Below are 15,645 nucleotides of genomic sequence, written 5' to 3'. Positions count from 1 at the left end.
GCCCATGCAGTTTTAAAGGTAGACTAGCTAGTCAGAGTTGTTCAATCAGTATGTACAAAACAAGGTTTCTTGCTTAGTGAATATCTAGTGATCATTCTGTGTCGGCAAGCCTAGGATCAGCCTAGTCTGAGCAGAATAAACAGGGACCGCTCAACATGTTCCAGGAATAGTGTCTACTCTGCAGTTATTTATGCACTGACCTGAACTAAAACCTCTCTCTTACTCAAACAGATACATGCTTTTGCTTTTTTGAAAGTATTTGGTTTGTATCTACCAAGCACTCTGAGTTGTATCTGACCTTTACTGCAAAATGAATTATATTATTAAATTAAACCTCCCTACAGTCTGAACACCATCATATCATAACATATTTAACCATAAAAGAAACAAAAAATCCTAAAAGATATATTAGTTTTGATTGTAAAAGGTCCAGCAATGAGAAAAATGTATCTTCAATTTGGATTATTTCTTCCTTATTAAGCTGCATATAAATAACTCACCATCAGTCTTGTCTTGGTATCGGTGATAAAAATGGATCGGCAAAAGATGTAGATACTTTATCCACTTTTAACATTATTCCTTATACCGATACAAAAGTAAAATATGAAGCTTTTTTCTGTATTTGTTTACCCACAGTTATATCTTAAGTTAAGCCCCTTTTTTATCCACTAACAACAAAATGGAAAAGTAACTGCTATTGTTGAAAGATATGCGGTTGGTTAGTTAGATATTTAGTTATAAGAATACAGTCCCAGACATTCAAATGGACTACATTAAAATCCACCTCTTTTACTCCTGTCAGCGATGCTGTAACCAGCAGCTGCTGGTAGAGCTGGGCTGTATATCGATATTACATCGATATCTTGATATGGGACTAGATATCGCCATTTTGAATATGGTAATATGGCATAAGCAGTGTCTTTTCCTGCTTTTAAAGGTTGCATCACAGTAAAGTGATGTCATTTTCTGATTTTACCAGACTGTTCTATTTCTGCCTTTACCCACTTAGTCATTATATCCACATTACTGATGATTATTTATCAAAATGTTTCTTGTGTGAATATTTTGTGAAAGCACCAATAGTCAAAACTACAATTTTGTTGCGGTATCAATATGGAGGTATTCTGTCAAAGATATTGTGATTTTCTCCATATCGCCCAGCTCTAGCTGCTGATATGCTTATAACATGTAGAAATCCTTCTGAAGCTGTGTGTGTGACTTCCATCAGTGGAGTGTTACGTACGAGCTGAAGGTAACCTCCAAGGGAAAAGAAGTACAAAACTGAGAACAGGTGGTACTTGAAGAGCTCTCAGGTTGTTGTTGGCACTAAGTAGACTGGAAGTAACAAACGCATTCCGCAACCTCGAAAACATTTTCAGTCACTACTAGATGGTTATTTACTCAAACTGGGAAAAAGATGGTTATTTACTCAAACTGGAAAAAAACTATTTATACAAAGAACATTTCAGTATGCAGAATTATTCAGAAAACATATACAGTCTACAAACACAGAACACTATAAAGCAAACATATTAACACGCTGGCTTATTGCTGGATAAGAGCTAATTAAGAGGTTATGTAATGTATTTCCTATATGACAACGTGCCTTTAATTTGCTTCCCCTACTATAATGAGAGCTCAAATTACAAGGGCTCATCCATGCTTATTTTAATTGTAGTAACAAAGCTGCCATGTGTTGTCTATGTTGTCAAGGTAAGATAATTAGCATTTAAATTCATAGCAACAGAGTAAAGTAGCGTTTGAAGTAAATTAATGTATGTGCCACCAGGATGTACTGTAGTTCAAAGTATTAAAAATCTTTCTATATTATCAAGTAAAGTGTATCTATACCTTAGTTTAATTGGTAGTTTGCCAGATTTTTGATTCTTGGTCCATTTCTGTTCTCTGTGTAGAAGTTCCAACTAATTTATTATTAATCTAATTGTTATGCAGATGATGATAAATAGATTTGAAAAGTGGAATAAATATAACCGTTCTGGTACAATTCTGAGCCTTATTGCCTGTTTTCATTGTGGATTTATTTTGTTTTTGATGGAAAATGAAGAAATTCTATTGGCACGTTTTGTAATGCTTCTACTTGTATTATGTTATTTCTTGTAAAGCTATTCGTAAATTGGCTGATACTACTGGATAAAAGAGATTATGTTGGATTAGGGGACATTTGACATCATAAAACCACAACAAAAATAGCAACAACAACAAACCCATAACACATGCAAAAAGTCTTCTATGGGGGTTTTGAGTTATACCGATATTATTTAATATATACTGTCTATACTTTATATATTCTCTTTTTTGAATACTGTATTAGTATTTGCTGCTTCAGCAGCTTAAATTCCCAATTAAAACATTTAAACTTCACAGCAGTACAGGAAGGCAAGTCAATGGCAATGGAACTTTACAAACCTATTTAGATTTTCTCTTGTTACTGATTGGATGGATACCGCCTACTACTGACACATTTAATGATGTATGCATTGCACAACAACAACCTAAAGACCTTTTCAGGGGAGTTCCCCAATAAAAAACAATCTTGTCTGTGTATTGGATAATAAACTCATTTTGTTACATGTCGAAAATTGTTTATTCCAGTTAAACCAAGCAAGGAGCCAGGAGGCGAATGAGCAGATGGCCTTCAAGTCCATGATGTAAATAAAGGTCATGATGCACCATGGAGACCCTGAAATACCCGGTTCATATCCATAAATACATTCAATGCATAATGACAAGTTTATTTGTATAAATCATAATCATCACACTAAACACATTGATTGAGCAGCTCATTATGCATTAAACATGAGACAACATAACCGTTAAGTACATAATGACAGTTCTTAACCCTCGTGTTGTCTTCCCGTTAACCACAAACTTGTCCTTCCAGGTCAAAAATGAAAATTAATATGTTTTGGGGCTTTTCCGATGTTTTTTTTGTCCCTTTTTCTGACTTATTTGTCACTTTTTCCATGCTCTTGGTGCTTTTTTAAAAACCTGAGTTGGTTTAATAACAGGTTTTATTATTTTTATTCTTGGAATTCATGGTCAACAAACCTCATTTATATCAAATTATACATATGTTTTTAAGTTAAAAAGGCAGAAATTCTGAATTATTTTGACTAATAGTTAAGATCAGAGGAAGTTGAGTGGATGTGTCAAAATTTAGACGGATACTGTATTGAAACCATTAAACAAAACAATTTAAATGCTAAAAGACTAAATAAAACACCCAAAAAATTCAATGTAAGTAATGTTGAATAGAATCTCCCAATTTTATTTTTGGGAAATTCGGTAGAAAGAAATCCATATTTCTGACATAAAAAACTTTGGAATGGATCAATTTGACCCGAGGACAACACAAGGATTAACAGTATTGAAGGCATAAAAAATAGTGCCTGAGGATCATCACCAGTCTCTGCTGAAATGTTCCTATTACCACCAGAAGATCCTGTGCCGTATTTAAGTGTAATTCAGAGATCAATACTGACACCTGATTGCATTTGAATGGAGTACCATTGCCAAGTTTGGAGCGCCCGGTTCACTTCAGCAACACATTTGTCTCGATAAAAAGAGCCTCAACCTCCAGCTGGTGTTCGCTGAGAGTCCTGCCTTCACTGACACTGACATTGGTGAGATCTATCACTTCCCCCTCTGCCAACATTGGTGGCTCTGATTTAAATCTACTGGTGTGTGTAAACCGGTTAAGTAAAATACAAAGCAGATTAGAATTTTTGGCACTTACTCATTTTCTCTTTTCTTTAATATTTAGATATTAACAAACCCTGCAATGTTCCAGTGAATACTAATAGGCCGTTGGTAAGCATGCAGCAACATGAAGCAAACGAATGAATGCCTAGCCTACTACACGCCACCTACATTGGAGGAAAGACAACGCTATGGACTGCCAATCTGACGGCCAAGGTAGGATTCCCATTACCGTTACATGTTGAGCAGGTGTAGGGTTCTTGTTATAGCTTTGTGGAAAACGTGTCTAGTTTATTCTGCTATAATTGTTGCAACAAAGTTATTTTACAACAATTATTGCTAAGTAAACTAGACACGTGGCAACACATTTTGAGCATTAGCCTAATATAGAATGCAGTCGCTTTTTTTCATAATATAGCATAAAAAATCTGCTTAGATATTAAATATTGAATAGGATAGAACAACACAATGCAATTTTGCTAAATAAAACATCAGATTCATTATTAATTCCATTTGTTTTTATTTACCACTAATTGTGTATCCAAATACGAGAAACGATTTCTATGGGCTCTTAAAGCAAACATTTGGATAGTCATCATGAAAACATTCATTGATCATGTGACAAGGGCTGGGAAGATTTTCACAGAACCGTTTAAAAATAAAGGGCAATGACTTACAATAAACTTGCTTCAAACTTCAACAAAGAAAACCCTGATGTACACATTCTTTAGATAAGAGGAAACAGAACACAATTTATTTTCCTGCAGCAACAAGTGTTCCACACCATTAAAATCTTTTTCTACTTCTAAACCGGCCTAAAATGTACACAGTTGCCATACAGTGTGTGTTTAAAGTATATATCCATTTACCAAATGGAAAGACTAGGCAGCAAAGTGACTCTGATCCAATAGAAATCAAATTTTCAGATTGACAGCATTCTAACCCAATCAATTATTCAATTTAAGGGGGGCCGCGGGACACCCCAGGCCCCCTCTCCAGACCCGCCCCTAGATGTATAGTATAGTTTTTTTTTAGGGCCTTTAATTCACATTATCTCTTAAAAATGCATGCATCACTTATTTGGGACAAAACTGTCACTGAAGCTTATCAATACGGTTTGACATGGCCGATCGTGAGAACCAGTCTGTCCTGATTACGTGAGTCAAAATGTGTCTAATATTTCAAGAATAATAAACAGTAATTTTTTTGTTGGTTGGTTTAAGGTTAATTTTATATCCTGCGTTCATATTGGGGAATCGGATGCTGTCATCGGATGCTGGTTGATGTCAACACCAAGCGTGTCATTCAGTACTTTGCGACAATTGCAGTGGTTGGTGGCGACAACAAATAGCACTCATCTAGAAAAATACAGGTAATCCCTCAACAACCTATTCAACTGACAAAAAAAACCACAAAACTATGATTGTGATAAAGCTGGTTGTGTTTTCCAGAGGACCCTGGAAGATCAAATCTTTTCAACGTACCCCCTTGCTGGAGGCTTTTGGGAATGCCAAGACTGTGAGCAACAACAACTCACGATTTGCAAGTATGAGCCCTCCAAATAGGATGTTTGAAGAAGAGACAGTTGGTCCAGTGGACCAAAAAATGTTTGTTTCCAAGATCTTTATTATAAACTTTGATGTTTTCTTGTGGAATTTTGTTTCATAGGGTAAATTCATAAGGGTTCACTTTTGGAAAATTGGCTTTTGCTGATATTGAAACCTGTAAGTTTGTTTTTTTACATGGCATGACGGATCTCGTCATGCCATGTAGAAAAAAAAACTTACAGGTTAATATGAGTTCCCCCGGCCTGCCTATGGTGCCACAGAGGCTAGAAATGTCGACAGATGTAAAACGAGCCCTGGGTGTCCTGTTCTGCCTTTGAGAAAATTAGGAGGTCATAAGGAGCAGTGTTACCTCCCCTTTCTCTGCTTTTGAAGAAGTGGCACTTAGTCAAGGCCACACTCCCACCCTCCACCTTGACCCCCCCTCCCTCACTTGCTACAGACACAAAAATGACACTTCCTAAGCAAAGCTCATTGTGGGACTGGCTCTAGTGACTGTAATTCTGCACCAAGGCTGAACTTCGGGAAAGAGACTTCAAATATGGTATTAGGGGGATTGCTCAGGTCTATATGAAAGCATCCAAAGACCAAAATGTCATGGGACCTTTAACATCAACATGCTTTAAAAAAGATACAGTAGAAACAATCCAGAATTCTGCTCTTCAGGTCCGTGAGCTGGAAAATGAGCTCCAGGCTGAGTAGAGGCGATATACGGAGCCCATTAAAGGAGTTCGCAAATATGAGAGGAAAGTCGAATCTGACATATCAGGTAAAGCTGAGTGTTATAATTTAAAACTCTGACATTTCAGTTCCATTTTGTTCTTGTAGAAAAAAGGTGATAGTAATAAAAGATGCAAGAAAGAATCTAGAAGTTTGTCTTTGATTCTTTCAGTCTGAAGAAGACATGAAAAACAACATCCAGCGGCAGGATTTGGTCGACAAGCTCCAAATCAAACTGAAGGCCTACAAACGGCACGCCAAAGAAGCTGTGAATGGATTACTGCAGAAACATATTTTGAAAGGTGTCACTTGACCGACCAGTGGTGAAATTGAGTCACTGTACGAATTCAAGGTACTTCATTTGGGTATTACTTCTACTCCACTACATCTCAGAGGTAAATATGTTTCTTTATACTCCACTACATTTATCTGACAGCTTTAGTTACTTTAGTAGTTTACTTTAGTTTTCAGAGTTAGTTTTTCATACCTTTCATGTCGAGTGAAAACCAGAATCTCGTGATGAACGGAAGGATGAAGTGTTCCTTTAAGTGTTAAGAAAACTCTCATCCTTCTTCAGCTAATTAAAACTTCTGTAGTAAGCTGGAAAAGGCATGGTCACAAAGCTAGAAACAGGGCTGTTTTTCTGACACCATGAACAGTTTACTTTTAGAGATACAGTACAAGAAAAGCGACACTACAAACAGATGATGATCTGGTAAAACATGATGATTTGCTGTTGATTAAAGCGGAACCCACATTTGGCCATTTGGGGGCAGTGCAAAGTCAGGAACTTCAGCAACAGAGTTGTCAAAATCTTGATTTAACCCTTGTACGGTATTCGGGTCAAATTGACCCATTTCAAATTTTTACAAGAAGAAAATGTTACATTTTTCTACCTGAAAATCAACGGCCTTATCTTATTTTCTGTGATAAACATGTATTCCTGACTTAATTCAGAAAATGAGTCTGGATATGACTACATACGTTTTTCAGAGTGGATTTTTTGGGGGGGATTAATTCTAAATGTATGACAAAAAACGAATACCACTTCCATTTTTAATTGTGTTCTAGTAGAGACTGATTGCATTCCCTAAACATATACTGTATGTTATCTCAATTGTTTGAAATTGAGAAAAAGACCATATTTGTTAATGGATTATAAAGTAAAATTTTATTTCAGAATTGTTTTTAAAACCCCAAATAAGTCACGGGGCAATTTAATCCGAGGGATACGAGAGGTTACCAACAGTGAAGACACTTCACTGGGGTTTTCTCCATAACTCCACAGTAGACATTGACCTGTTGTAGTAGACATTGACCTGTTGGGCATCTTTAGAAACATGAGGAGCTGTGATATTTGATACAGGGGCGACACTTTACAATAACCTATATTAATAGATTGTAAATTGATAGTTAATTAACCTTTAGTTTATTGTCATTTAACTGCAAGCACACCTTCATTTCACTGTTAACAACTAATTAAATTATAATAAAATATTAGTAGTGTTATAATTTTACAATTTGTTACACACATTATACCCCTCATATACTATATTAGATATTGAGTAATGATTACTAATGATTATGATACGTTTGTAAACCTTTAAGAAACCATTTTTTAAACATGACATAGATAGATATTAATAACATTCCTTCCTTGCAAGTTTGGGGCTGCATTTCTGCAAATGGAGTTGGAGATGTGTTCAGGATTAATGGTGTCCTCAATACTGAGAAACACAGGCTGATACTTATCCATCATGCAATACCATCAGGGAGGCATATGGTTGGCCCAACATTTATTCTACGGCAGAAGAATTGATGCTGTCTTGAAGGAAAAAGGTGGTCACACCTACTATTTACTTGATTTAGACTCCTCCCTCCGTTCATTTACGGCATTTTGTTAATTGATTCAAATAAACTATTAACACTTCCATTTTTGAAAGCTTTCCTTACAGTATTTTTTCATACCTGCCTATAACATTGCACAGTACTGTGTATATATACTGTATATACATATACATACCCTATATGTGCATATTAACTATTTGACAAGGTATTATAATCACCTGTTGCATCTTTATAATAACCATCCAGACACTGTTTATAGAAGGTTTACAAACCAACTGGTAACCCTTATCAAAATGTTATTAATATCTTATCTTATCTATTGATGTAATGTTTACAGATGTTTTAAAAATGGTTTCTTGAAGGTTTACAAACTTTTTTTAATCATAACATAATATCTAATACAGTATATGATATATATAATGTGTGTGACAATAAATTGTTAATTTTCAGCACTACTAATATTTTATTAATTATAATTTGTTTGGTAACAGTAAAATTACAGTTTGCTAACAGTTAAATGACAATTAACTAAGGATTAATTAACTATGAATGATCTATTAATGATGGTTATTATAAAGTACCCTTAAACTGAAGGTTTTGCCATGGCCTTCACAATCTCCTGACCTCAACATAATTAAAAATCTATGGATAGACCTTAAAAGAGCAGTGTGAGACAGACACTTTCAAAAACAGAAATTTCAAAGAACTTGAAGACTTTTGGAAGGAAGAATGGGCAAAGATACCTCAAACAAGAACTGAAAGACTCTTGGCTGGCTACAAGAAGCGTTTCCAAGACAATTAACTAAAGATAATTAACTATCAATTTACCGTCTGTTAATGATGGTTATTATAAAGTGTTACCTTTTTGGTAGTCTTGTCATTTGAAGATGTAAAAGTCATTAATTTTAGATCTTGTCTTGGATTTGTTTTGCTTTCCATTGAGATAGCCAACTGCTTTTGATCCCAAATACAAAAAAAAATGACAAAAGAAACCTAGTTTTTTTTTTGTCTCTTTTATTTAGAACAAAGCTGCTTTGTGCAGTGGTGACAGAATAAGGAGGGAATCATATCAGAGAACCATGAAGATGATGTTTTGATCTATTAATGAAATCCAATTCTGTTAGAAAAATTGCAAGTATAACAAATACATTTGTTGACAGCAATAACAAATTGTGAGAATTGATGCAGTTTTTATTTTGAGTTTGATCAAATTATGAGGTTTCCAGGTTAAATAACGTGGCCAAATATGTAAGTACATTATACACTTTATATACTGTATATAATATGTATACTATATACTTTTGCAGATGCCATTTTTGTAAATGATGGAAATAAAATCTAACTTGTTGTGACGTATAATACAAATGTCTTATATCAAATGCACATTAATACAAATTTTTACCAGGGATGCCCGAGCTTTCAAGCCCCACTGTATATATGTATGCGTGTGTTTTCCATCCAACCCTTATTGAATCATTCAAAAATCCATAAATTTATTGGAAGGTAACCTGGGACTCTTAAATCTTGCTTAAGCTCCTTAAAGGCCCGGCATGTTAATCACAAGTGGCTTTATTCTCCTGAGAGAAGGCCTCATCTGTTTGAGCTGAATGTAAGCAGGCTGTTACATACGACATACAGAGTCCAAATGGGATTTAACAGAAGAGAACAAGCAGTGAAGACAGAAAAGTCCTTGTTGTGTCCGAGAGCATCACAGCTCCGTCGGACAGTGTCTTCCTTTGTGTCTCTGGCACATAGTGAGGCCACTGGACATTTCTGCTCAACAAAGACTCATAGAAAATGTCTTGACCAATACCAAAGCATGTCCCTCTGCCAGGCCTTTTTTATTTTTACAAGTGGAAAAAAAGCTTGAAAGATATTCAGTGTTACTCCATTCCCTCTGAGCTGCCAACCCGCAGGCTTTGGATCATAATGGACAGAATGACATCCAATAATCCCTTCTGTCTTTTCATTCATATTTCCAGTGGCCTGTTGACTGATACTGTTCTGCAGCAAAACAGCATAGCAGCATGGTAAGAACTTCTTCTACTTACCTTATGTGCTAAAGAAGCCATTATTCCAACAGATTTTGAAATATAAGAGAAATTATATGTATAATATTCTTAGAATAAATAAACGTATCAGAGCAAGAATTCAGATCCTTACCAAATAAAAATATCAAGTAAAAGTCATGCATTTTAACTGTATTTTTGCTAAATGTACATTATGTACCAGTTGTGCAGTAAAATGTTCCCTGTCCGTGTTTTCATGGTATATCTGAGTTTTCTTGATTAATATGAGTGCTGCATTCATGTGTAAAGTTAAATTTTACTGCTGTGGATGTTTAAAGCTATAGTTGTAGTCACTGCCTCCCCCATGGGGAATTCTAAATAATGACAACAAAACTAGTGGCGAGTCCAGATGATACAAGCCTTCTGTGCACAAAAGTCGCCGGACGATCCAATCTTCTGAACAGAGAGAATGTGGAGCTGATAGCCTAATTAGCTTTTTAGCGACTCCTTTCACAATGGCTTGAATGTAACGGACGCTCATTAATATCAAAAAGTTACGCAGTAAAGCTTTGAAGTTGTGGAAATTTTAACACCTTTATATACCGTTGGGTAATTTGATCTGCAGCAATGCATCATATCCATTAAGATCCTCATATGTTTGTAAGGCTGAGCAATAACTTATATCAATAGTATGTTAATATTGATATATCGTCATAAGTTCTGGATTTTGTAATATTGTTATTTGAAACAAGTGTTGTTTTTTCCTGGTTTTAAAGGCTCGCTACAGTAAGATGTAATTTTGTGAACTTAACAGACTTACTAGCTGTTCTATTATTTGCCTTTACCAGCTTAGTCGGTGTATCCGCATAACAATTATTTATCATAAATCTCATTGTGTAAATGTGTTGTGAAAGCACCAATTGCCAACCCGACAATATCGCAGCAATATCGTTATCAAGGTATTTTTTGGAAAATATCGTTTTTGATTTTCTTCCTATTTCCCAGCTCTAGTTTGTAGCGTCACTGTCCTGTGTGAACCACATATATCTAAAAAGTCAGAAGAAAAAAACGCCCTGATTTCAGCTTTGTGACGATGCACTGTCCAGTTGATCCAAAAGGTCTTGTTGACAGTGTTGTTGTTAGCATTTAGCTCAGAGCACCACTGTGCCTAAGCACAGCCTCACAGAGCTGACATGGCTGTACACTCTTATGCCCACTTGTCAAATTTCTGCCTAAAATGTAGCGTCTTTTGTCATACACTGAGACTGTCAAAGTATTTCAAAGGGTTAGCTTTAAGATGCCAAATGCTTCTCAGGCTTAGTACGGCTCTGCGTCCCTCAGAGGAACAAAAGCCAACATGCCATTAAGCTGAGTAATATACTGCTATACAGTATGTGGCTTCTATGAGAATAAAGGCCTCCATGCCCTCTGCTTTGTTTTATTTTTATCAACATCCTGTGTGGAGTGACTGTACATTCCTCTATAATCCTTCTTTTTTTTCATAATCACTGCTGTTTGAAACTCACTGCAGATGCCTCGGGACATGGAAATAAACCATGTGAAAAATTGTGCTTTTTGCTTTTGTCGTGTCTCAAATTACATACTTTAGGATGGCTTATCCATTTTATTTTTTTAAGCAGTGAGGTGCCCTATTTTTAACTTATTTTTCTATTTCTGGCTCCACAATTTAGTGCTGCCTGTCGTATGACATCGTTTTTCTCCAGTACAAAATCAACCTTTTTTTTCTTGTACAAAATGGACCCCTGTGAACTGAAAATAATGAAATGAAATAACCCTGGGAATAAAGTGCCGAAACAAAAGGCACAGAAATGTAAACATCCGCTCTTCCCCTGCACCACCCTGAAGAAGGTTGAGGTTCATTAATCTTATTTTCCAGGTAGAAAAGACATTTCAATGCTTTCTTTCTTTCCCTGTCAGTCCTCAGGAAGAAGCTCAGTAAAGCAGCGAGAGGCCTCCTCCATTCTGACACAGCCTGTCTTTTTAGTTTCTTCCTATTGAGAGAGAAGTGAGCCAACAGGAGTGGAGTGGAGACCCTAACATTTAGAGCAGCACCCCAGAGGATTGTGGGATTAGGGGGTAATATTTTACCAATCTACTTTATGCTATTTTCATTTTTTAAAGAGTTTCCATAAAAGCTTAGATACCATTTGGCTGCCCTTCTTTTTCTTGCAAACTAGAGAAACCATGTGAAATATCATGATAAGGTTATCTTTAAAGATAGTGGGAGGGAACTTAATTTTTTGGTGTGGATGGACATACATTTCATAATGATCTTTCAACTTATTGGTCTGGGAAAATAACTAGACTCCTGCACCTCCTTTTAGCTCTTTTTTTAGGCTTCAAAAGATCTAGCTGTCATGGGGGACTTTGACCAATCGCAGGTCACTTCAGAGAGAGAGAGCATTGGCTGTCGTGCGCAGGCATTTCCCGTGCGACAGAGTGGAGAGGGAGAGTTGAAAGACGTCTGACTCCACTCCAAATTCTACGCTTGTTTTTTGCTTTTTTACCCACTGCAGGTTTAAACCTTCGGTTCATTCAGTCACAATGTGGGAATTCTTTACATTGTCTTGCTAGTGAAAAAAATGTAGTATAGGTGCTATTAATAGCGTTAAAGTCTGCTACAAATGATTATCAGTTATTCAGTGTGGTGGCCATTTGGAACGGGCTGTTTGCTTGGCCCCTTGTTTTGCAGCTTGGAGCTTGCATTTTACCCTGAAATAACACAGAAGGCTCTCAAAGCAACTAACTGTATACTGCTGACTTACTGTGTACTTGTACTTCATTGGAAAACATTGTACAACATTGTACAAACTATCCAGCACACTGGATAGTTTGTTGGATACAGTTAACACACTGGGTGATTATTACTAGCCAATAGCCACGCTGCTGAATTTAGCATTTAACCTAATATAGCCTCACAGAGCTGCTAGTCAGAGTCATATATTAGGATCTGGTTCCAGTTTTAAGGCAGTTATAAACTATTTTTACCTATCATATCGTAGTTGTGAAGACTCCGGTCAGATCAGGTACTTTATTGTCACCCGTGGGTTAACTAAGTGTGCAGTCCAAGAGGCAGGACATCCTTAAGACTTTGCAGACCACCACATAACATGCAACACACCAAACATTAAAAGATATAGTAGAGACAGTAAAACGTGGATAAAAAGAATAGAAACCAGTACATGATCAAAGTGCTTGGGCGTTTGGTGCAAATAATTCTACAGTTTACTACGGAGTGATTGCCGCTGGGACAAAACTGTTTTTGAATCTTGTAGTTCTAATTCAATTTCAATTCAATTTTATTTATAGTATCAATTCATAACAAGAGTTATCTCGAGACACTTTACAGATAGAGGAGGTCTAGACCACACTCCAGAAGGACCCAACAGTTCCAGTAGTTTCCTCCAGAGCAATCAACAAAACTTCCTTTTAGGCAGAAACCTCGGACAGACCCAGGCTCTTGGTAGGCGGTGTCTGACGGGCCGGTTGGGGTTTAGAATGAAGAGTGGAAATAACAAAAAGTAGAAAAAAATAAAAATAATAATAATTCTTCTGCGTTCTGCAACCGGGGACTTTTAGCATCCGCCCAGGAGGGAGATACTGGAATCTCCTATTCAAAGGGTGTAGGTTATCTCCTAAGATGGCCATAGCTAACCGCTGTAGTTGTTTAGCTTACAGAGATGTGGGGTGCATCTGGGACTCCCCAGTCAGCTTCCTTGACCATTTTACAATTTGATTTAGGCAATTCTTATGCTTAACTGAAACACACCCAAACCATGATGCTAAGGAGAATGATGTGATGGATTCAATAAAACCATGATAAATTAATGTCATCATGGTCTTGTCCATATGAAAATGGTACAATTTAGCTGCTGTTGTCCTTTTTTACAGACAGCTTGTCAACTTTCAATATAAACACAAAGAAAACACATAGAAAACCATAATCTTACATGCATCTTTTAAATGCAAGGCAAGCTGTAAAAGGAGGTTCATTCTTAATTCTAGTCTATGTGTTTTACATTTGTTTCCCAATTATGGTTTGGAGCAGAAAATAAGATGGGATGGTCTAACAGTGCATGGGTCACTGTTAGCTGTCAGGAGAGGTCTTTGCGTATTTTTTCTGTACGGCAGCTGAAATACTGCAGAACACACAGCTGAAGCTATCTGCTACTCTCACTGCACTCTTAAATCAGGAGCAGAGACTGAAATGAGTCCCTTTAATGTTACACATCAATCAACTTTGTCCACCCTCTCTGCCCTGTTGCCCAAGCGAGCAAAAGACCATGATATGACTCCTTTATCATTCTGCTAATAATCTCCCAATTTATATATCTGTCGGATCACATCCACCCACCTCCCCTCAGATATCTGATTGGAGTGCACTGTCCTGAAATTCTAAAGTTCAGCAGACAGATCTGAGCTGGCCATGCACTGCTGCATCTGAAAATGAGCAGCCAGCCAGCGATCGCTGAAGATAAAAACCGTCTTTATCCTTGTAAAGCACACTGCAGTAATTTGTGGCCCAGTATACAGCGTGTGCAGCTTCTGTGGTGGAGGCTCCTGGGGACTGCTGATAAGGTGGAGAAGCCATTTATCATTTATCCATTTAGTGGATCATATTTTACCATATGAATAACCCCATTATTTAGAGAACTGCTGAAAAGCAAAATGGGGAATTGATGATAATAACTATAATTATTACAAAGGGTGTCATGACTCCTACATTTACATTTACAAGCTTGTGAAAAAGCATAAAATCTAATGAAGCATTAACAACAGCATCACGTTATAGACTTTTTTACTCAAGGTTCTCTTACTCAGTATAAATTAAACTACCCATTTTCACAACCCTTAGGATCCTCAATAGTTAATGCTCACATTATTCACCAAACATCATGCCAGAATGCAGTTACTCCATGTAGCCTCAAGGAAATGGATAGACAATATGTGACAATGCTGTGTATTGCAAATACTGTGTAGCTAAATTTCCTCCTTTAAAATATATTGCATTAAAAAGCAACATGCCCACAAAAATAGCATACATTTTAGAGCCATTGTGTAATGTTGTAAGAATTATTCAATCCAATTTATTTAAAGTTTTGAATCATAACAAGAGTTATCTCAAGACACTTTACAGATAGCATAGTTCTAGAACACTCTCTAATTTACAAAGACCCAGTAAATTCCAATAATTCCCCCAGGAGCAAGTATTTAGTGCAACTGTAGCGAGGAAAAACTCCTTTAGGGAGAAACCTGGGACAGACCCAGACTCTTGTTGTGCAGTTGTCTGATGGTGCTGGTTGGGGGTGTGATAAACAGTGGCAGTCATAGTAACAATAAAGACAATGGTACTATGACTATAAATAGTAGTTGTAGTAGTTCAGGACGTAGCAGGGCATCGAAGGGCACTGCAAGGCATACCAGGGCATGGAAGGACATTGCAGGGCGTACCAGAGTGTAGCAGTTCTCTGCAGGGTGTAGAAGTGGGTAACAAAGCGTAGCAGGGCACTGCAGGACATAGCAGGGCACTTTGGGGTGTAGAAGGGCATAGCAGGGTACTGCAGGGCGTTCCAGGTCATAGCAGGCCACTGCAGGGTGTTCCAGGTCATAGCAGGGCACTGCAGGGCGTAGCAGGGCGTAGCAGGGCATAGCAGGGTACTGCCGGGCGTAGCAGGGCACTGCAGGGCGTTCCGGGTCATAGCAGGGTACTGCAGGGCGTAGCAGGGCATAGCAGGGTACTGCAGGGCGTAGCAGGGCACTGC

General features: G+C 37.2%; 1 protein-coding gene across 1 annotated transcript in view; it reads left to right on the top strand.

Annotated features, from left to right (window-relative positions):
* The first annotated feature begins 9,715 nt into the window (after positions 1-9,715).
* gas7a (growth arrest-specific 7a) overlaps positions 9,716-15,645 on the top strand; it is a 40,345-nt gene continuing 34,415 nt past the window's right edge. The window contains exon 1 of the mRNA XM_034894718.1: positions 9,716-9,883. Coding sequence (XP_034750609.1) covers positions 9,881-9,883 — 3 coding nt within the window. The 5' untranslated portion in view covers positions 9,716-9,880. The remainder of the gene's footprint in view (positions 9,884-15,645) is intronic.

Source organism: Etheostoma cragini, chromosome 15 (genome assembly GCF_013103735.1).
Source record: "Etheostoma cragini isolate CJK2018 chromosome 15, CSU_Ecrag_1.0, whole genome shotgun sequence".
Lineage (NCBI taxonomy): Eukaryota > Metazoa > Chordata > Actinopteri > Perciformes > Percidae > Etheostoma > Etheostoma cragini.
Note: the sequence above shows the minus strand (reverse complement) of the source record. Positions and strands in the feature narration are given on the sequence as shown.